This window comes from Sphaerodactylus townsendi, linkage group LG01 (genome assembly GCF_021028975.2).
Source record: "Sphaerodactylus townsendi isolate TG3544 linkage group LG01, MPM_Stown_v2.3, whole genome shotgun sequence".
Classification (NCBI taxonomy): Eukaryota; Metazoa; Chordata; class Lepidosauria; order Squamata; family Sphaerodactylidae; genus Sphaerodactylus; species Sphaerodactylus townsendi.
Genome location: NC_059425.1, coordinates 26,246,217 through 26,268,994, shown reverse-complemented (window position 1 = coordinate 26,268,994; position 22,778 = coordinate 26,246,217). Strand labels below are relative to the sequence as shown.

The 22,778-nt window shown below is 47.4% G+C and overlaps 1 protein-coding gene across 1 annotated transcript; it reads left to right on the top strand.

The window, feature by feature from the left end:
• The first annotated feature begins 213 nt into the window (after nucleotides 1–213).
• LOC125439715 (phosphoethanolamine N-methyltransferase 3-like) lies at nucleotides 214–22,755 on the top strand. Its single transcript, XM_048508851.1, has 11 exons — nucleotides 214–374; nucleotides 1,631–1,786; nucleotides 5,562–5,698; nucleotides 8,534–8,679; nucleotides 9,733–9,921; nucleotides 13,936–14,025; nucleotides 15,051–15,140; nucleotides 15,749–15,871; nucleotides 17,300–17,431; nucleotides 21,777–21,893; nucleotides 22,371–22,755. Exons 1-11 carry the CDS (start codon nucleotides 214–216, stop codon nucleotides 22,482–22,484), a joined length of 1,455 nt encoding a protein of 484 aa, XP_048364808.1. The 3' UTR covers nucleotides 22,485–22,755.
• Nucleotides 22,756–22,778: the final 23 nt, after the last annotated feature.

Here is a 22,778-nt window from a genome sequence, read left to right as displayed (position 1 = left end):
TACTGAAGAACCCTGGAATGATTTTAAACATTTCCAAGTTCTGGAAGACCTTGGGATTTTGCTTGGCTGGGGCTGATCTGGCCCTAATGTCCGGAGGAACTTCTTGGGTCAGATTTTTAGGTTAAGACAGTGAAGTTGGCCATCTCGAATATTAAGGATCTGCATAATTTTCCACGCACAGACAGTACAGATTCCGCCTCTCCTCGCTCCTTGATGCGCCAGTTCTGGCAAGAACACTCAAAGGCATCCTCTCTGGAAGAAATGATGTTGGACTCAAGCGCACAACAGCTCACACAGGAGGACGTGGCAGAGATCCTTGGCCTTTTGCCCTGTGTGGAAGGACTTGTCGTGTTGGAGCTGGGAGCTGGGATCGGGTGAGAGGTTGAAGGGGGCGGAGCATGGAGGATATGGCTGATACTGTCAACAAATAGGCCCTGCTTCCTGCCGGTAAAGGTCCAGATGGTACCCAGGAACCTTTAAAAATGTCTTAGAACATAGGTGTCAAACTCGTGGCCCTCCAGATGTTATGGACTACAGTTCCCATAATTCTCTGCCAGCATGATGCTGGCAGGGTATGATGGGAACTGTAGTCCATAACATCTGGAGGGCCATGAGTTTGATACCTGTGTCTTAGAACAATGTATTTTTGCTGTGATCTCTGAGTGGTGAGGGGAAGGGACTAGATTCTGTACATGTTCAGGGGCATTATCCTCTTGAGCAATGCTTCAAGAGTGGCTATGGATTATTTATTCATTTAAAAGATACGTGTGCCACCTCTCCAGAGGCCTACTTTAGGCACATCACGAAGTAAAAAAAATTGTAATAAAATCATAAAAACAACAGCATAAGAACTGATCAATAATAAAGTCATAGAAATCACGCAACAACATTTAACAGGCTAAAATTATATTCATAAGATAATTCTCAAGCTAGAAGCAAACCCCAGAAACAGCTGGAAATGATGGGAGTCCTCAAGTAAAGCCTGAGTAAAAAAAGATGGCTTTTTAACATTTTTGGGGGGCTGGTACCTTAGGGACTGTAAAATAGTAGGCACCAGGTGATCCTCAAGGGGAGAGTGCACTTCAATAGTATGGTGTCATCACTGAAAAAGCTCTGTGTCTGGTTGCCACCTGACTACAGCTACAGTCAACTGTGTGGAGAGCAGGGCTAAGGGACTTTGAGGGATGGCCATTGGTCCCTTTGAGTGTCTTAAATTCTTCTGCTCCATAGCAGATTCCCTCAACCTGTGCAAACAACGGTTCAAGGTTAGGGTGATCCCTGAATCGTGTTAAGTAGCGGTAAGAGAAGGGAGCACTTCTCTACCTGTGGAAAATGTCCTTCTTTTGCCACTGAGCGTTAATCTTCTCACAATTCCTCTGGGTCGGGGGGAAATGGCTTTTGTGTCAAAGGCCATTTCCGCACATGCGTGAGTTCCAGGACTGGCAACATCCAAATGCTGCCTTCCAGATTTACCACTCATCTCCAGATTCAGTTCGCCTGGAGAAAATGGTGGCTTTGGAATGTGATCAATCGGCTTCCCACTATTACCCAGTCCCCATGAGTGTTTTAGAGATGTTCCTGACAGTTTCTGGGCCGGAGCCCCTTCCTGCCTTAACCTTTTTTTCCCCAGCCGGTTCACTGGGCCTCTGGCAGATCTGGCATGTCACGTCACAGCTGTGGATTTCATGGAGAGTTTTGTCACACATAACCAGAAGGAGAATGGGCACCGACCCAATGTGGTGTTTCTTCAGGCTGATGTAACCAGTTTGGAGCTTCCAACGCAGAGGTGAGCTGATTGAGGCTGAGTCTCTGTTCCTTTTCAGATTTGTTTGTTGTAGATATTTATACCCTGCTTTTCTTTCTAATGGGGACTCATTACAACATTGCTCTCTCTTTCTTCTTTCCACACAAGAACTGTATAAGGTAAGTTAGGCTGAGAGAGTGTGTGGTTAGCCCAAAGACCTAGTGCTTTCATGACAAAGTGAGGTTTTGAAACTGGGACGTCTGGATCCTAACACAACATATATAGTGTGGCAGCTAACACAGCAGGGCCTCTGATGTTGTGCAAAAGCACATCTCCACAAGGATCTCCACCGATCCTGCTCATGGGAGCTAAAGTTTCAGAAGATATGACTTGATGGGCAGCCACAGGGTGAAGAATTGGGCTACAGAAGCTAGCAATTCCTCAAATCCCTCACTGGAAATAATAGAAGATTCCTTATATCACCTTGATGCAGTCATCCTGTGAGACACCAAGAATCCCTCCTCTGGTTTAGAGTTGTATTACACCCATTGTTTTTGGCTTCAGCAAAAAGCTTGACCCTATATTGATCCCAAGGAGGGCCGGAAGAAAAATGTCCTGTTCTCGCTACTGGTTTTTTATTTCTTTGCCATCAAGTCACAGCTGACTTCCAGCAACCCCATAGAGCTTTTAAAGCAAGAAGTATCCTAAGGTGGTTTGGCATTGCCTGCCTCTGAGTCATGACTGGTCTACCTTGGAGATCCAGAGTCAGCACTAAGAGTGTATGACTGACTCAAGATCACACAGCCAGCTTCTACAGTGCTTTGAACCTGGGTTTCCCAGGCCCTAGTCTGACACCTTAACCCCGCTGGCCTTCCCTTCCTGATTCTTTAATAAGGGCTTAATATATAGAAATAGACTTGAAGAATTGTGTGGCATGGAGATCAATAACATCCCTATACATCTCTATTAAAGAGACAGGACATTTTGCACTCAGCCTGTTGGAAGCCCTTATCCCGCCGTTCCTAGATTATTTAACCAACAATGAGCCTCGGTAAAAATGAAAGTGGAACCACAGGTAGGAATCATAAAGCTGGAAGAGTCCCCAAGGGCCATCCAGTCCAGCCCCCTGCAATGCAGGATCACACAGTCAAAGCACTCCTGTCAGATGGCCAGCCAGCCTCTCTTTAAAAACCTCCAAAGATGGAGACTCCACCACACTCCGAGGTAGTGCATTCCACTGTCGTAAACCCAAGGACTCTTATTTGCAGCTTGCTGATTCCAGCTATACTTTTATTGGGACTGTTGCACAGTTTCAGGAAAGCCTCTCTTTTTTTCCTTTGCTCCTTCCCGGGCTCATGCACAACAGTTCCTTTCCAAGGAAATACAATCCCCCCATTTACACCAATGTTAATGTAACCCCCATGCCCAGAATGGGTTGGCCCAGAATGGGTTGACCCAGTAAGGGGTGGAGACTCAGAGCAGCAAGAGGCTGCAGGAGAGAGCTCTTTGGAGAAGACAAGGGTACCAGACTCGGACCTTGATTTCTATAAGCCCTTAACACCTTGTTAAGGTAATTGCAATATTGTTGGGAACTACTGGGAAGGTAGTTGTTGTTTTTGCTATGTTGTAAATGTTGGAGTTTATTGTTTCAGGGTTTTCTTTTGTGGTTGTAATGGGTGAGAGGTCTCCTGGAGACCTTCATCATGTTGCAACCTGTTCATCAAGCCCTTGGAGTCTTCAGGAGCCAACCACCAGCAAAGAAGAATTGGACTTGGCAATATCAGTAGACTGTAAATAAGGACTTGAAAATGCAAACCTGAACAGGACCTTGAATTGTAACGTTAAATGTTGATGTTATATGTTATATGTAAAGAAAAGTAAACCATTTTGTTGTTTAAAAATTGTTGTTGCAACTCATTCCAATTACTGCCCCACAGAACCCACAGTAGAGGTTACATTAACATGCCTGGACATTTGTGGCGTTCTGCTTTATTTATACATGTTTTAAGTAGAGTACAAGCAGGATTAGAGAGGCACTCCTTCAGGGCAGCAGATCTGCTAGACCACTTCAGATCCTCAGAAATCCTGCACCAGACGAATGCACAAAACTGTCTTGCATTGGTGGATTCCGCACAACAGAAATAAAATGTCTTGCAGATGTTTTTAAAAGATCCGTTTTGGCATTGCCAAAATAGACCTTTTTTTCCCTGCCTGCTGCATGGACCTCTTGTCAGTTTCACAACTGCACCCACCATTTTTCCTTTTTTTGTGGTTTTAGGGGGGTGTCTGAGAAGCTCCACATGAATATGCACATATTGCAGCTTCTCTAATCGTGTCACTGTAGCTTTGCAGACATTCCCCTCAAAACAAAAGAAGGAAAAACACCTGTGTGGGACCGCTAGGCAAAACAAACTTTATTCGTCTACTTTTTACGGTGAAATCGTGCGTGGATGAGCTGCAAGAAGAGGAAACCTCCGCAGGGAATCTCCAAGGAGAATCTCCTGCATCACACAAAATGGTGGGCATGAGTGGCAAAAATGAAAGTAAGAGGTTTGGTCAGGAGAAATAAAACGTTTCCTGCCTGCTTTGTTCACTCAGCAGGCAGGAAACATCTTCAACCTGAGTTGGGGGAAAGATTGCTAGTTTAGCGATTTTTTAAAAACCCGGGTTGAGAGAAATAAAACTGACTGAAATTGTTTTGGAGAGAGCTGTGCAAAGTTCTTCCCAAAAACACTTATTATAATGTCCTCAGGATGTTATATTTATGCGGTGTGGAATCCACCATTGAGTCAGATTTTGAACTGTATTGTATCAAGTTAGATTGGTCTGTCAAGGTCAAACTGGCAGCCGCTGTCCAGCATTTCAGGTAGAGGTCTTTCAAATCACCTTCCTCATGCCCAATTCATTTAGCTGAAGAAGCTGAGGGCTGAGCCTGGGACCTTGGCGTGCCAAAAGATGCCCTACTGCTGAGCCACAGTTCCCCTTCTCCAATGTACTCCTTACAGTTTTTGCCAACTGCAGCAGTTTAATAACATAAAGAACCCCCACATCTCTTCATTTATGCCAGGAAAAGCTTCACCTAATGAATTAATTGGGGTGTGTGTGTGTGTGTGTGTGTGTGTGTGTGTGTGTGTGTGTGTGTGTGTGTGTGTGTGTGTGTGTGTGTGTGTGTGTGTGTGTGTGTGTGTGTGTGTGTGTGGCTGTGTGGCTGTGCGTGGTGTAGCGGTTAAGAGCAGGTGGACTCTAATCTGGAGAACTGGGTTTGATTCCCCACTCCCCCACATGAGTGGTGGACTCTTATCTGGTGAACTGGGTTTGTTTCCCCACTCCTCCACATGCAGGCTGCTGGGAGCCCTTGGGCTAGTCACAGTTCTCTCAGAACTCTCTCAGCCCTGTCTACTTCACAAGGTGTCTGTTGTGGAGAGGGAAAGGGGAGGCGATTGTAAGCAACTTTGAAACTCCTTAGGGGTAGAGAAAAGTGGGGTATAAAAACCAACTCTTCTTCTTGTAAGCAGGGCCAATTTTTTGTTTTTCAAGTAGTAACAGTCTTAGTCTTTGACGTAGGTCCAAATGTCTATATGTTTTCCCCCTGGCAGAGATCCTGTGCCTTTAAGCAGCTGCAGGAAATGCAGAAGTACTTGTGGAATTTCTTGAAGTGAACCAAGTATTTGCAAACACTGGAAATTTGACAAGGTGTCAGATTTTACTATTCTGAACACTAAAAAAAAACCCTCCTCAGCAGTTCAGAAATTCCAATTGCTTCCACCTCGTTAACCTTTCTTGTTCACCTTCTCTTCTCCCCACCCTGACCCAATAGCTTTGACCTCATCTTCTCCAACTGGCTTTTCATGTACCTGTCTGATGCTGAACTGAGCAAATTGGCCCAAAAGATGCTGAATTGGCTCTGTCCAGGGGGATACCTTTTCTTCCGGGAGTCCTGCTTCCACCAGTCAGGTGAGGAGCCTGTTGAATGAGACTTAAAGGGTTTCTATAATATTTGCTTTAGTTACAAATATGGGCACAAAAAGGAATACCGGCCAGGAAGAAGATCTCATACTCCTCCCTTAGAGAGATCTGGCACCCCCAAGGGTCTTAATACAATACCCAGGGGTTTCTTTCTCTCTCTTCTTCATTCCATAGTCAAACTTCTGTTCATTTTAACTCACACACCCACACTTGCCCCCTTCCCATTCAAGAACTGAGCTCTCCAGAGATCATCTCATAACGATTTGAGCTTGTGGAGGCAATATCAGCAGGCTGTTCTGGGCCACAAAACTAGGGCTCCTTCCGCACATGCAGAATAATGCACTTTCAAACTGCTTTCAATGCTCTTTGAAGCTGTGCGGAATAGCAAAATCCACTTGCAAACAGTTGTGAAAGTGGTTTGAAAATGCATTATTCTGCGTGTGCGGAAGGGGCCTAAGATTCACAAGTTACAACATCCTTGTGACCCACATGACCTCTTCACATCCTGTTGATCCAACACACTTCAGGAGTTCCAAGCTTGGAACTTTATTGGCAAGCATGAAGTGGGGGGGAGGAGGGGGGCAATTTGGGACTGTGTCATATGAGGAGACCATGATTAAGCCTTATCTCCCCTCCCTGAAGCCATTTCCCCAACTTTGCCAGCTTCAAGGTGAGGCTTGAAATTTACAACGGACCTCCAGAGATATCAAGGGAATGGCAGCTTCACGGGACAGACTCTGTAGCTTCATATCGCCAGTGAGCTCCATCCCTTCTCCAAACTTTACCCTCCCCAATTACTGTTCCCAAATTTGAAGGAATTCCTCAGGCTGGAGTTGGTTGGGAGGACTTCCTATATGCCCTGTTGGGGAGACTTATTTGTACTGATTAGGGCAAAGGGCAATTCCCCAGGCCGTTTCAGATCAGGGAAAATGGCATGAGGCTTAAGCCTCCTCTCCCTGTGTGCTGTGGTCCTGATCCAAATTGGGCCCGTGCAGGCATAAAGTACTCTCAGATTAACCCATATGAGGACTTTGTAATGTGTGAAAAGCAAGACTGCATGAACCTGTGGTTTGTATTTTATAGAGGGACCAAGTTGCATGACTTTCATCTAGTTTGTCTGAACTGTGAGCATGATCTAGATTCTGTGCCCCCACACCCCCATTCCCTGCACAGAGCAGAAGGGTCTTGAGGTCGGAGTCTAAGAGTATGGCTGGCAATGGAAGAAGGGTTGGATACCCAGTGTGGGAAGCCTCTTCCTCTTTCCTGCCTGAGGTCAGGCATATGGATGAGTAGCAGAGGAAAGCTGGTGTAGGTGCTAAGATGCTGGAGGCAGGGGAGCGCTGGCTGTGGGGAAGAGGATTTTCTGCATTGGGGGTGGGAGCGGGAAATCATAAACAGATGCCAAGGAATATAATTTCACATAATATTTCAAATCTGAATTTAAACACATGTAACCCTGACCCTTGGCAGCAAGAAAGCTGGATGAGCATCGTGCGCCGGGAAAATATGAACAGATCAGATCAGCATTTTGAAAATAAAAATAGCAGTCGGGGGAGGTGGGTTTGGCCCTTCCTCCCCTGCAGTTTTGCTAATCAAAACAGACCACCACCACCCTGGCCATTAATACCCCTGGAGGGACGTGGAACTGAAAAACAGAGGGTTCCTTCAAGAACTAACAGCCCATAAGGATTGGTGGCTTTGATTGGCGGGGCCGTGTAATGGGGAAGGATTAAACTCCTTCTTCCCTTCCACATGTCAAATCCTTGCTTGGAATTGGACTTCTCAGCGGCTGCTATGCGCATTTGGAATCTGCTGGGCAGATCTGATCATAGATCCCCCGGTGTTTTTGTTTCGCTTGGCCCTCGGCCCTGGAAGCCACCACAAGGAACGTCAGAATTTAATCTGCACTGTTCCTTGAGCAGTCTTTGCTACATCAACACGAAGATGATTTCATTCATTTGTCCAAATATTGCCCCTTCGTTCCAGATGTAGCTATTGTTAACAGGCACCGCTGTTACTTCCTGAACAAACATGAAAAGAGGTTTCATACAAAATCAGCTCCACATTTTTCCAAAGAGGAATTTCCTTTACGGTTCTCAAAACTTTCTGAAGTGAGACCCACTTCTATGCTTGATTTTTGAGGGGACACTGGCAAAATAACTCCACAGTCCTTTCCCTAACGTAGTATGCAAAAACCTCACATTAGTGAACACTGAACAAGTTTATATTTTTAATATTTATACAGATATAGCATTATTGAGCAACAAGCTATGGACGTTTCACATATTAAGCAGTCTGTTCCCTCTCCTGCCCCCCACCCCCCTGCTCACCCTGTTTATAAGAACATCAGAAGAGCCCTGCTGGATCAGACAAAGGATCCATCTCATTCAACATCCTGTCTCACAGAATGGCCAGACAGTTATCTTGGAGGTCCAAAAACAAGGCAAAGAGGCCAAGACCTTCTCCTGATGTTGTTTCCTGGCACTGATGTTCAGAGGCTTACTGTTTTTGAATACGGGGCTTCCTTTAATCTCCATGGGTAATAGCAATGTGTGGACCTCAGAATCTTGAAACTGTAATGCTTATGGCCATCACTAGCCTCCAGTGCCCATCTGATAGAAACAGAGACCTCTGGCAGCACAAGGACTGAGTAAGGGAAGCCCCCACGCCAACTCAGTGTCACAGACTTTGTAGCAGCAGGCCCAACAGAAAATATGTTGTGCATCAACCTTGTCAACCATTGTACAACAAATCCTTGGCAGAAGTGGTTTTTCTAGCTCAGAGTCCAATCCTCCAGCTCACGGTGACTTCCTCTTCCTTTAGGAGACAGCCCAAGGGCATTCAATCCAACGTTATACCGATCACCTAAAGAGTACAATTGCCTCCTCACTTCCGCCCAGAAGATCTTGGGGGACAAACTCTATGGATTTGAGATAGTCCTGTCCCGATCGGTGCAAACCTACGTAAAGGTAACCCTCTCTTCTGTACCCGTGCTGTTGAGTGCGTCTAAATCTACACAGAGGCCAATTACGCCCAAGGCATCTGCTGCACGATGGGAGCAAATGTTTGTCACAGCAAGATTTCTTGTACAGACATATTTCCTCAGACCCACTTTCACTTTCTAGTCTCGCCGTGGTAAGCGAGACCACTTGTAGCCTGAATTTTATTTTGCTTCGCCACCAGAACGGGGAGATTTTCCAGCGAGCACAGTTTTGCCCTTTGCCCATGGCCAGCTTGCCTAGCTCCATCCTTCCCACTCCTCGCACTGCCATCCGTGCCTCCCCCCTTCCCCCGTTCCATGTTGCTGGCTCCTTCCAGCTTCTCTAGTGCTCATTTCAATATATTAGTGTATCAATATGGCTTTGAAAGGAACAGCACAAGCAGGGTCAGTTTCTGGCTCCAGCCCAGCTTCCCCACTCTGCTTCAACTTACCCTGATGGTCGGGAGAGCTTTTTAAAACTTTTTTTTCCAGATAAGCCAGATTTTTAAAAACAAGCCTCTCTTCCATGGGCAGCAGCATGAGGAAGACTGCGAGAGGGGTTGGAGTGGGAGGGAAGGAAGGGAAGGTGGGGAGACTATCAGCCCTTTAGTATTGGGACTACTGAGTGTTATGAGATCTGTCCCTTTAAGAGGGCAGAGTTAAGAGAACCAGGAAACAGGCTTGTTGAGACTAGCTGCAGGAGAACAGACTGCCTCCTTGCATGTAAGCAGAGAAATGCGAGGAGACCACACTTCAGCTCCAATGTGCAGCTGAAAGGCCCAAGGTAAGTGTTCCTTGAGTAGTGGCCCAATGTGTCTTTTTTTCACCATCAACTTTCATTGGGAGGATGTCAGAACATATGACTATTAACACTTTTAAAGAAATCAGCCAGTGCTCTTTTCTAAGTCCTTCACCAGAGCCTCACATGTTTGCCCAGAGGCCTAGACACTTGAACATTTTTTGAAAAGCGAAATGAGGTCCTCTGTCTGTCTGTCTGTCTGCCAGTTGCGCTCAAACCTGCTTGTACTCTTCTGCCATACAGAGGAAACAAAACAGGAATCAAGTTTGCTGGCTTCTCCAAAAAGTCCTGCGAAACAACATGTCTGCAGGCAGATATGACACCCTCCAGCAGTTCCTCGACAATGAGCAGTATGCTGTCCGCAGCATCCAGCGCTACGAATGGGTTTTTGGACCTAGCTTTGTCAGCACTGGAGGAATCAATACCACTAAGGTAACTGCTAAGTGAGGAGGGAGGGGTACAGTGGCTCAGTGGTAGAGCATCTGCTTTGTATCCAGAAGGCCCCAAGTTCAGTCCTCAGCATCTCTACTTAAAAGGATCAGGTGTTAGGTGTGGTGGATCAATCGTGCTGCCTGGCTGGACACCTGGTAGAGTCAAGAGTGGCAGACAGAATCCCTTCTGACAAAGGTCGAGGACCCTGCACCTCATGGGAAAGAGAAAGAGATACCTACTACACAGGCCTGGCTGTGCCCAGGGCCTCTATTGGGACATCTGGTTAATATAGTATCATCTATCCATCCATCCATCCATCCATCCCTTCCTCCCTCCCTGTAGGGCTCAGAGTTTGCCAAGTCACAGAAGTGCAATATTGAGTTCATGGAATAAAACTCCCAAGAAGTATATTGCAAACAGTTAAACTTACATTTGTTCAAGTAGATTCTGTTCAGGTTGCAGCTGAAAGGAGAGAGAAGAAGCCTAATCTAAAGAGTACCTTTCCTACCACAAATGGCCAGCTGATCTGGCATCATATGCATGGGAGTATGAGGCATTGTTTCTATAGGAGAGACCTATAGATACGTGTAACTCCATGAAGAGCCCTGTGGAGAGTGGGGGAAACTGCACTGGGAGAGAAAGAAGGGGTCCAAGGGCAGCTCCCAGGTTAAGACAAAAAGAAGGACATCCCATTCAAGGAGATAACACCACACTGTGTGTATGATGTAGCGTTCCTCCCCAATGTCCAGGCACACTGAGTTGTTCATTCCAATAGCCCAGGGGTCGGCAACCTTTACCACCCAAAGAGCCATTTGGACCCGTTTTTCATGGCCCCGAAGATTTACTGAGCCAGAGAGGTGGCTCCACACAGAGCCGCCACCGGTTCAGCCCCGCCACTCACCTTTCCTTCCAGCGCTGCTCTGTAGGGCCTGGCCGGTGCTGCCGCCTCTCATGCTGCAGGAGGCAGTGGCAGAATGTTCCGTGGGGCAGAGGGGGGGCGGCTGTGGCCTGCCCAGTGCTGCTACCTCTCACACTGTGGGAGGCAGCGGCACTGAGCAGGGAAACCCACTCTGCCCGACGGTGCAGGCAGCTGCCTGCTCCATGGGGCAGAGGGGGGGTGGCGGCTGCTCTGGAGGGATACGCCCACCCTACCCTCTGACCTCCAGGGGTCGGAGGGCAGCATGGGCATGTCCCTCCAGTTCTCCAGAGCAGCACTGGAAGGAGAGGTGAGTAGAGGGGATGCAAAAAGCGGTGCCCTCACGCACAGAGCCACCTCCGGTTCGGCCCCTCCACTCACCTTTCCTTCCAGCACTGCTCTGGAGGGACATGCCCACGCTACCCTCCGGCCTCCAGGCCACGAGGAGCCACAATATAAGGCTGAAAGAGCCGCATGCAGCTCCGGAGCCGCAGGTTGCAGACCCCTGTAATAGCCCCTGAGTTGGGGATAGTAGATTGGGAACCTACCATCTGGGAACATTCTTTTGGCCAACAGGGTGAGCTATCAAGACCAGTGGACCCACTGAGGGACTGGACCACGGCCCATACTTGAAAGGGACCTGAAGAGGGCAACTTAGCATGAGTTGAAGAGGGAAGCAGATGCGGAAGAAGCGCTGCAATTCCCTTAGGGGTGGGGCCGGCAACGGACGGAACAGGACTGTGTATTCAGCAGAGCGGAATCAAGAGAGTTGTGATTAACACCAAGTCTGGTTATTGCATCTCCTTAGGCCCCTAAATTGCTCAGTGGTGTACACCGCAGAGTGAAAATAACTTTCCAGGACTCCTGCAACTTGCTGGCTTATATTCCCTTGCCTCAGCCATGATCGTAGTGGGACATATGAAAGACCTCCACCTGACAGCTTGCAGAGCCAGTCAGAGTAGACCGTACTGATGTCATGCTGGGGGTATCGCCCACCTCCCCTTCATCCAGGGGCAGGAATGTTCCTTAATTCCTCTGATGTTCACTTCCTCTGATCTTTTTGATGGTTAGCTTTGCTACATATAACCTTCTGGGAAGTTTTATTCAATTGTTCCACCCTGTACCTCACTAAAGAAAACATATAACTCAACTAGTTTAAAGAACTGAAGTTCTCTTTCTCTCTCTGCTGTGTTTGATCTCAAAGATTATCACGCTAGAGACTGCTCAAAATTCCCCCATAAAACATTAGAATGTTATTAAACTCCTCAGGGCAATAGGATAAGGGGGATTTGATAAGAAAGAAAGAAGTAGACTTATATACAAATTTTAAGGTGTTCTTAATAATACAGTTCAGATGGCATTTGGCTGTTGGATAAGAATTCAGTTTTGTCATGGAATGATGCTATCGCTAGAGCAAAGGGAAATCACACATGACTGTGAAAAGCATCTTTAGGTTTTGATCTCCTGGATGGAGAACAGGAAGCTATGCAAAGGTGCCAGGATGCAACTTCAAAGGCCTAAATTACCTCGTGGCCGGAACACAGTTTTCCTGAGAAGGTGAAAACAAAGGATTTTCGATTCCATCTCAAGACGTGGTCAGAGAAGCATCTCTGGGCCATGGGTTCCTGGAATGGGAACAAAGGAATCCAAAAGGGATGTGTCTAGCAGTACTTGAGCCTTAAAGGTACAGAATATTCTTTTTGATAATTTTCAGGTGTACCTACCCTTTTTTCCCCTTGTGGATGACCCACCTAGAGTTTGGCGACCCTAGGACTGACTCAGTATAAAGCAGGTGTATGTGTGAGTCCTGGTTACAGTTTTTCACAGCCCTGCCAAGACTGTCATGTTCACAGGCACAATACCTGTGAGTTCTGGAAACAAAGGTTGGCCATCTCCATCATCAGGTCACATTTGGGGTGACTTTCCAGCTGAGGTTTTTGTCTGTTCATATGGAAAGGTAGAGGGTAAAGGCTAGAAGGAGTTTTAGTCTGCTCAGCGAGGCAAGTCATAAATTCCTGCCCAGAGTTGTGAGAGTGGGTGGGCCACAATCGGGATTCACAAATATAAAATGGAGGAGACCCAGATCAAGCTGGATTTTGTTTTTTGTTTTTACAGGCTTAGGTGAATAAACATCTTGTTTCCCCTCTCCCTTCTTTCTCATTTTTTACGTTGAGCAGCTAACCCATTAAGGCTGCAACCCTGAGCACATTCATCAAACGCTGTAAACATGTGTTTAAGATCCATCAGGCTGCAGACTGAATGAGATTTTCATTTTTAATGATGGCAGTTTAACAATGGTGCTCATCTGAAATACAATCCAGATTTCACTGTCAAGCATGCAATGAAAAAGCAAATAAATCCCAAACTGAAAGCAGACATTCTTTTCTTCCCTGCCTCATGTTGCGCCCATATCACTGGAATTTTGACTCCCCAGAAAATTGCCTAGCTTGGCTGGTATTCAGTGGTGGGATCCAAAAATTTTAATAACAGGTTCCGATGGTGGTGGGATTCAAACAGTGGCGCCGCTGCACACACGCACCTCCAGTCCCGATTGGGAAGGAGATTGCTTTAGTAACCCCTTCTCGGCACTCAGAAAAAATGAGTAACCACTTCTAGAGAAGTGGTGAGAACTGGTTGGATCCCACCTCTGCTGATATTGCTTTGGAGAAGGTACTGGGAGTGAAAAAAAATCCTTCCACACATGTAGAATAATGCACTTTCAAACCACTTTCCATGCATTTTGCAGCTGGATTTTACTGTGCAGAATAGCAAAATCCACTTGCAAACGATTGTGAAAGTGGATTGAAAGTGCATTATTCTGCATGTGCGGAAGGGGCCGAAGAGGCAGGCAGCTCCCCGCTCTGGCTGCATCAGAGGGTTAAGGTTCCTGATCTCAAGATGGAGCCTGTAGAATTCCAGCTGGTCAGAGATCAGTTTTCTTGAGAAAAAAATGGCAGCTTCAGACAGTGGGCTCTGCGTCATACCCCTACTGATCTCCCTCCCCAAGCTCTGTCCTCTCTGCTGCCAAATCTCTAAGAAATTCCAACGTTGCAATTGGCAACTTTACTCCTGCCTAATCCTCTCCAATCTCTCCCTAGGAGCTGTTGTCCATGTTGACTTTGAAACCAGGTCAGAAAGTGTTGGATGTTGGCTGTGGCCTTGGAGGAAGTGATTTCTACATGGCGAAGGTACTGGGCTAGTAGAAGTTCCCTACCAGACTCTCTAATATCCCCGATCCCTTTCTTTTTCAGGCCTTGCTCTTTGGCCTAGGCCTGGAGAACTCCCAGAATTACCACTGATCTCCAAGTGTCAGAAGTCAATTCCCCTGGAGAAAATTGATCATTTAGAGGGGGGACTCTATGGCATTATACTCTGCTGGGGTCCCTCCCATCCCGTCTCAATGCTTCCAAGGCTCTACCCCCCTCCCTTCCCCCAAACCTCCAAGAATTTCCCAACACAGAACTGGGAACCCTACATGGGCCTTTAATAGTTGCTGTACAGGCCGAAATCCGCTGCAACTCCATGCTGTGGAAAAGCTGTTCCTGCTGAAATCTGCCTGGCATGTACCCTATCTGGACTTCTGTCTATCTCACTTCTATCCCACCCTTCCTCCAAGGAGCTCAGTGCGGAGGTGTAGATGGGCCAAACTGCGCCTGGTGCTCAGTGTGTTTTTTCCGCGTGCCCCCCCATGGCCCCCATGTGAGCCCCAAGGACTCCTGGGAACTGTAGTTCCTCAGGCAGTTTTTAGCCTGAACTGTAAATAGGCTGCTTTTTTCAGCCTCAAAAAGTATTAAAAAAAGAAAAGGAATGTAGGTAAGTGTGGGAAGGGGGGCGGGGGTGTGTGTGCCGAGGGAGGCGTGGAGTGGCTGCAGGGGGGGGGACGGGGAAAAGGGGGAGGGCCCGGGAAGCGATTTTCCGTCCCAAGCATGCGCCCGGTGCACAACGCACCCCCCCGTCCCCTTGGCGCTCCGCCTCATATACCATTCTCTTGTCCTCCACAGTGCCATTCTGACACACACTAACCCCTAAACCACATTAGGTTGCAAGTGGTCTTCTCTCACACCAGCTGGTGCTGTGTGGATGCTGCACATTTAAACGTCTGGGCCTTCTGGGGATATCTGGTTGTCCTGGCCACCGTGTCAAATGGGATCCTGACTTTGATGGGCCGTTGCTAGGGGCCAACACAGCTACTCTTATGCTTTTTTCTCCTCAGGAGTTTGGTGTAGAAGTCCTGGGTTTGGATCTTTCACACAACATGGTGGAGCTGGCACTGGAGAGAGCCCAGCAGGAGACTGAATCCCTGGTACTGATGAGGGAGGGAACTGGTAAAAAAAAGCAGACAGGATTGGAGGGGTGTTACTGTAGGAAAACCAGCATTCCAGGTTGCTGGGTAGAAAATTGCTGCCCAAGGCCCTTTGCAAACTACTTGGCAGCAGAAATGAGCGGAGAAACTGAGGCAAGCACTAACCCAATGATTTTATATGTGACATGGCATTTTAGAGAGTAATATTTAGGTCCCTGCCCCTGAGGAGCTTACAATTTACATTTTGACAGTGGCAGAGAAATGAAAAAGAGTAAAAAAAAGACACCCTGAATGATAAGGGGTATGACAGATACAGTTTTATACGTATGTAAATTTGGGTTGAGTTTGAGGGCTAAAGGGTTAGGCCAAACACTTTGTGATAATGGTGGATTTGAGGGAGAGAATTGGGGAGGGGGTGCTTTCCAGATGTTCTAGGAGAGAATTCCAGGCATAGAGGACAGAGAGGGATATAGCTGCTGTTCACTTCAGTGTGACATGGACAGGACAAATACCTAGGAAACTGGGACCCACCTTAATTAGCAGGAGGGAATGCCAGTTTGATTTTGTACCTCAGGCACTACAATCTATTGTAGCTGCTTTGGTTCTAGGTTGAATTTGAAGTTGGCGACGCTACCCGAAGGGTGTTTCCAGAGGGCCACTTTGATGTTATTTACAGCCGAGATACTATCTTGCACGTGGGAGACAAAATTGGCCTCTTTCAGAGGTTCCTGGTGAGTGTCCCAGTGCCCCTGAGAGAACATTTTTATTTGTTTGTCTACATATTTATGTATTTGAAACAGTTATATTCCATCTTTTTGTCTCATAAGTGCCACCAAGGCAAGCAGGAGTGTATCTGTCTAAAATAGTGCCTAAGGCAAGCACAACGGCTCCCCCCGGACCCCAAACTTCATGTGGAGTTTAGGGGCACACCTGTTCCACACTGGGTTCGGCGGGTCACGTTTTAAACCGCAGGCCAAGCCTAGCACCCAACTCTCGTTCTGACCAGCTCCTGTTTTAAATTGTTGGCTCCACCCCCAAACTCTGCCTGATTGGAGTTGGAGCTTAGGGGCGGAGCCAACAGTATGAAGCTGAAGCCTGTCAGAGTGCTCAGTGGCTGCGTCTAGCTCAGGGGTCTGCAACCTGCGGCTCTCCTGATGTTCATGGACTACAATTCCCATCAGCCCCAATTGGCCATGGTGGCAGGAGCTGATGGGAATTGTAGTCCATGAACATCTGGAGAGCTGCAGGTTGCAGACCTCTGGTCCAGCTAAACCCAACTTTGAACAAGCCTGCCCCATTGGAGTTCCGGGTCGGAGAAGGCCAGATGAATGCTGGCCTGAGTTCAACTGTGCACCTACCCCCAAACTCCATGTGGAGTTCAGGGGTGAGGCACAGTTGCTGAACAACAAGAAGGAGGGAGGCCAAGAAGAGATACAGTCCACACTTGGCCCTCAAGGGTATCCCACGGGGCTCCAGCCCCACTCCCCATCTTCCCCACATTACACTACTGAAGGCGACTAACAATTTGAAACATACATAGGACTCCTGTCCCTTTAATACTGATTTAATGGGCAAAATTTCATGAATTTTTTCATGCAATGGAGGCAGGTATCATCAGGTAAATAACATCCCATTAAGACTTTCTTTAAAGTGCTAAACTGAGACTATTGTACTTCGGTCTCATTATGAGAAGGCAAGATTCACTGGAAAAGACAATAATGCTTGGAAAAGTTGAAGGCAGCAGGAAGACCAAATATGAGGTGGATACATGACTCAGGCCCCTTCTGCACGTGCAGAATAATGCACACTCAATCCTTTTCCTCAATTGTTTGTGAGTGGATTTTGCTATTCCGCACAGTAAAATCCAGCTTCAAAGTGCATTGAAAGTGGATTGAAAGTGCCTTATTCTGCATGTGCGGAAGGGGCCTCAGTCTGTAAACCTGAACAAGGTTGCTAACAACAGGACGTTTTAGAGAACATTGATTTATAGGGATGCCATGAGTCAGAAGCAATTTTGATGGTATTTAACAAACAAAAAAGGATAGGGAATTTTTCCCCAAGAAGTAAGCCTACTCTCAGCCTGCCCTGCAATCAGATTATATACCATTGTTCAGCAGTGCCCTGCTCAATCTTGTACATCTGTCTGTGCATCTCCCCAGTTGTGGTTGAAACCAGGTGGGCAGCTCCTCATCTCTGACTATTGCTGTGGGCCACGCCCGTGGTCAGAAGTTTTCACCAAGTATGTCAAACAGAGGGGATACAGCCTGCTCATGCCCCAGGAATATGGCCAGGTATGCAACTGAAAAAAAGCATATCTATCATGCACGTAGGTAAGGGGGGGTTTCTCGGGTTTGAACCCGCCCCATTCATGTCCGAAGCTCCACCCACCCTTTTGTGGGTTTTTAAAACATTTTAGTCCTTTTTCGGTTTTTGGCCTGCAGGGGGTGCATTGTTTGGGCTAGCAGCACCAAACTTTCAGGGATTATTTGGGGGACTCTCCTGATGATACTGCCCGGGTTTGGTGAGGTTTGGTTCAGGGGGTCCAAAGTTATGGACTCCCAAAGGGGGTGCCCCATCCTCCATTGTTTCCAATGGGAGCTAATAGAAGATGGGGCTACACCTTTGAGGGTCCCGCCTTTTGGACATCCTGAGTCTCACAAGCTCAAACCTAGAGAATGTACTATCAGGAAGAGTCTGTAAATGATACCTCCCAGGTTTGGTGAAGTTTGGTGGGAGGTCCAACCTTATGGACTCCCAAAGGGAGGTGCCTATCCCCATTGTTTCCAATGGGGGAGCTAATAGGAGATGAGGCTACACCTTTGAGGGGTCCCATAACTTTGGACCCCCTGAACCAAACTTCACAAACCTGGAATGTGGCCATTGGGAGAGACTCCTAAAGATACCCTGAGAAGTTTAGTAAAGCTTCTAATAACAATTGCACCCCGACAGCATGGGCACCCCAAATTTCCCCAATTCTCCTTTTTAAAATCCACTTGCCGGCATGGATTTAAAAGGGAGAATCCTGAGTCAGTTTAGAAGAAGAAGAAGAGTTTGGATTTATATCCCCTCTTTTCTCTCCCTGTGGGAGACTCATAGGGGCTTACAATCTCCTTGCCCTTGCTCCCCTCACAACAAACACCCTGTGAGGTGGGTGGGAGCTGAGAGAGCTCCAGCTGTGACTAGCCCAGGGTCACCCAGCTGGCATGTGTGTGGGAGTGCACAAGGCTAATCTAGGAATTCCCAGATAAGCCTCCCCCCCAGCTCAAGTGGCAGAGCAGAGTCAAACCCTGGTTCCTCCAGATTAGAATGCACCTGCTCTTAACCACTCGCCACATTAGAAAGTGATGCTGTTTCAGGGGTGGGGATGAAATCCACCCCAAAAAACAAGCGTCACTTTGAATGTTGGTTTAACTAAAGGGACCCCAAGATCCTCCCTTTAAGGTGGATTTAAAGGGAGAATTTGAACTCTCTAGGTTTAAACACCGATGAGAAAGTGATGCTGTTTGAAGTTAGTTCCCAACTTTTATCTAGCTGACTGCCGAGGCCCGAGGGGGGGGGGGACTCAGATTTTTGCACCAGGCTCCATTTTACCACTCTGTACTCTGCCCAGAGGGGAGGGGCAGGGGAGGGAACAGGAGGCAGAGGAGTCTCTGCCATCCCCGACCTTGGAGGCGCTACACATAAAGGCGCTAGGCCAGAGTGAGGAGGAGGCAGGTGGGGGTGGCCAGCTACCCTAGACATAAAAAATCTATACCTCGTCCTGATCTCTATCATGCACGTAGGTAAGGGGGGTTTCTCGGGCCTGAAACCCGCCCCCATTCATGTCCGGAAGCTCCACCCACCCTTTTGTGGGTTTTAAAACATTTTAGTCCTTTTTCGGTTTTTTTTTGGTCTGCAGGGGGTGGACAGTTTGGGCCAGCAGCACCAAATCCTCAGGGATTGACCCCATTTTGGGGACTCTCCTGATAATTACCTGCCCTGGTTTCAGGAGGCTGGTTCAGGGGCCCAAAGTTAAGTGGACTTGTAGGCAGCCCCATCCTCCATTGTTTCCAATGGGAGCTAATAGAAGATGGGGGCTACACCTTTGAGGGTCCCATAACTTTGACATCCTGAACCAAACTTCACCAGAAACCTAGGGATGTACTATCAGGAAGAGTCTCTGAGCATACCTCTTAGGCTTCAGGAAGTTTAGTCCAGGAGTTCAACGCTATGGACTCCCAAAGGGAGGCCCCATCCCCCATTGTTTCCAATGGGAGCCCTAATGGGGAGATGGGGGGCTACACCTTTGAGGGGTCCCATAACTTTGACCCTGAACCAAACTTCACTAAACCTGGGTGGTATCATTAGGAGAGACCCTAAAGATACCCCTGAGAAGTTTTGGTGCTAAAGCTTAGCTTAACAATTGCACCCTGACAGCATGGGCACTCTTCAACTTCCCCAGATTCTCCTTTTTAAAATCCACCCCTTCTCGCATGGATTTACAAGGGAGAATCCTGAGGTCCTCAGTTTAGAAGAAGAAGAAGAGCTTAATTTATATCCCTCTTTCTCTCTCCTGTAGGAGACTCATAGGGCTTACACCTCCTTGCCCTTGCTCCCTCACAACAAACACCCCAGAGGTGGGTGGGGCTGAGAGAGCTCCTCAAAAGCTGTGACTAGCCCAGGGTCACCCAGCTGGCATGTGTGGGGAGTGCACAAGGCTAATCTGAATTTCAGATAAGCTCTCTCAGCTCAAGCGGCAGAGCAGGGAATCAATCCTGGTTCCTCCAGATTAGAATGCACCTGCTCTTAACCACTACGCCACATTAGAAAGTGATGCTGTTTCAGGGTGGGGGATAATCCACCCCAAAACAGCATCACTTTGAATGTTGTTTAACTAGGGACCCCAGATCCTCCCTTTAAGGTGGATTTAAAAGGAGAATTTGGGCTCTCTAGTTTAAACACCATTGAAAGTGATGCTGTTTGGGGGTGGATTCCAGCATCACAGCTGACTGCCGAGTAGGGGGCGGGGACCTGTGATTTTGGCACTAGGCTCCATTTTCCCTCTATGCCTCTGCCCAGAGGGGAGGGGCAGGGGAGGGCAGGGCAGGGGAGTCTGCCATCCCCGACCTTGGAGAGCTGCTTTTATAAGCGCTAGGCCAGGGGCGGGGCTTGGGGAGGCGTGGCCATGCCCTAGGGGCAGGTGGGGGTGTGGCCCCACCCCTGAACCCCCCCCCATAAAAAAATCTATACCTACGTCCCTGATCTCTATGGAGGTCAGCAATAGACCAGATTAGATCTTTTCCTCCTCCTGGATCACTCAGCAAAATGCTATGTACTTATTATTTACCTGATGTGTGGCCCACCTTTCTTGCTGAGACTCAAAGTGGATTACACAGAATATATATAAGCAAAGTAATCAGACAGCATAAGACCTCCAATAAATATTGCAATAGGTCTAAGATGATAGAATTAGAAAATGGTGCAAACAAAAAAATTAGTGTAAGCCATACAGCAGGTGGATTACAAACACAGAAGACCATGCTGTAAAATCTAGATGAAATACTATAACATTTTCAGATGTTCAGATCAAGATGAAATAGTATAACATAACAGTATAACATTTTCAGGGTACTGCTTCAAGATAATCTGCAAGTGGTGGTGGGTTTATAAATCCTACCTTTCCAAAGAGGGGGGAAGCTAATTCACTGAAGTATAGACCCCCACCACCACAGTTTTCATGCTAGCTGAATGTTCCTTCTGTTTGTGAGATTATCTTACATGGCCTTTTTTATTACTAGCGGAACCTGCACAGCCTACAGATGCCAGTTATGTTTACAAAGAAGGAATGCATGCCCAGATCTATGAACCTGATAGCCAGGGTGGTGTAGTGGTTAGAACGATGGACCAGAACATGGGAGACCAAGATTCACATTCAAAACAGCCCAGCTACCCATTACAGTTTCCTCCCTGGGTTTGTACAATGAAATGTGCATTGTGACTTAATTCCCAACCAAAGGCTCACTTGGGTTGGGACAAGGGTAAAGGTGGTTCAGCCATCTCCACCTCCACCTGAAATGACCCAGAGGATTGCTGTTCACCCCACTGGGAAATTACATATGCTGATGGGCTGCACGTCAGTTTCCCCAAAGGGACCAACAACAGCTTCTCAGAGCTGTTTCAGGTCAGGAAAAGGACCAGACGGGTGGCACCTCAGTGAAGTTGTAGCCATAAAGCAGTTTCTAAGGACAGCAGAGCAGTCTGTAGTTTGTAATAGGAGTAGGCAAGCTTTTGGGTTTTGCAGAAATCTTCCTTCAGCCTAAAGAAGAGTTCTGTGCAGTTGGAAAGCTTGGATAATATAGCAGTCCTTCAATAAAGGATACAGTTTTTCCTGTTTAGATGGATTTGCCGTTTTCTAAACTATTACAGAAAAGGCTCTGCAGGAGCTCATATATAGCAATAAGTATCTACAGAAAAATAATCCAGATTTCCCATCTTGTGGTAGCATTTTTCTTTTAAAAGTTACTTAGTTAAGGGCTGTGAGGAATGGCAACGAGGGTGTGGAAGGGGAGCCAAGAGCGAGGTAGCTTTTGTAAGAAGGGTGGGTGAGGTTCCTCTTTCTCACTTGCCAATACCCTTATCCCTGCCTCATTACCACAGGTACTTCAGAAAGTTGGATTCAGAAAAGTCCAGTCACTGGATCACACAGAACGGATGGTGTCAGCACTAACACAAGAATTGCAAGAACTGGAAAAAAGTCAGGAAAGCTTTGTTCAGGTCTGCTGGGGTAAGGGGGGTGGGTGGAAGAAAGCATGAAACAAAGCCATCCTTCTGTGGCCCAGCCCCCACCCCCACAATCTGGAAACTGCCCAGAGCTACTTCACCCAAATATCAAGCAGTTAAACGATTCTGGCTGCAGTTGGAGAGTCATGGGTTGTTGGGTGGTTTTGCTGGGGCTGGATAAGGAAGAAATTAGGTGGCGGTTGCCAGGCAACCAAGCACTCCTTCCACTTCCTGTCCTCCCAGGCGTGGACCCAAAATAAAGGGACACAGCTGTGAGACAAAATTCCCGGCATCATCCCTTCCCTCTGAGGTGTCTTTCTCTCCCAACTGGGTAGAGATGGGAGTATTTCCCCTCATTTCCTCCCCAGTGCAGGGGCACCAAAAATGAATTCTTGTTTTCGCGCTTTCTGATAGCTAGTGTGATCACTGCCTGTCTTTCCCTCCTTCCCCCACAACCCTCACACATTGCAGGAGTTCTCCAAGGATGAATTTGAAGCCATGGCCTCTGGATGGAGAGAGAAGCTTGAGCGCTGTGCAGATGGGGACCAACGTTGGGGGGTTTTCTATGCGGTGAAGCCTTTGTAGGGTCTGCTGCAGACAGAGGCCAGTGAGTCCCAGCCAGCTCCCAAACTTGCTTTTAGTAGCATTTGCAAATATGAACGAGTTTGGTTTTTTCTTCCTGCTGTTCTCTTGTCAAGTTTCAAGGCTGGATCCTAAGTACAAACACTTGGAAGAAATGACACTTCCCAGTATGGACCTATTCTGGCATTTGAGTCAGAGGATTTGGCTTTGATTAATTCCAAACCTGTCTGGAGGAGCTAAATGCTTACTTCCTCTGTGTAATTCCTTCCTTCCTTCCTTCCTTCCTTCCTTCCTTCC

Excerpts from the sequence above, each read along its gene's own strand:
- LOC125439715 (XM_048508851.1), top strand. The coding sequence starts at position 214 with ATGCGCCAGTTCTGGCAAGAACACTCAAAGGCATCCTCTCTGGAAGAA. Across the intron at positions 15,141-15,748 it reads AGCAGGAGACTGAATCCCTG|GTTGAATTTGAAGTTGGCGA; the intron begins GTACTGATGAGG and ends CTTTGGTTCTAG. Across the intron at positions 17,432-21,776 it reads TGCCCCAGGAATATGGCCAG|GTACTTCAGAAAGTTGGATT; the intron begins GTATGCAACTGA and ends TCATTACCACAG.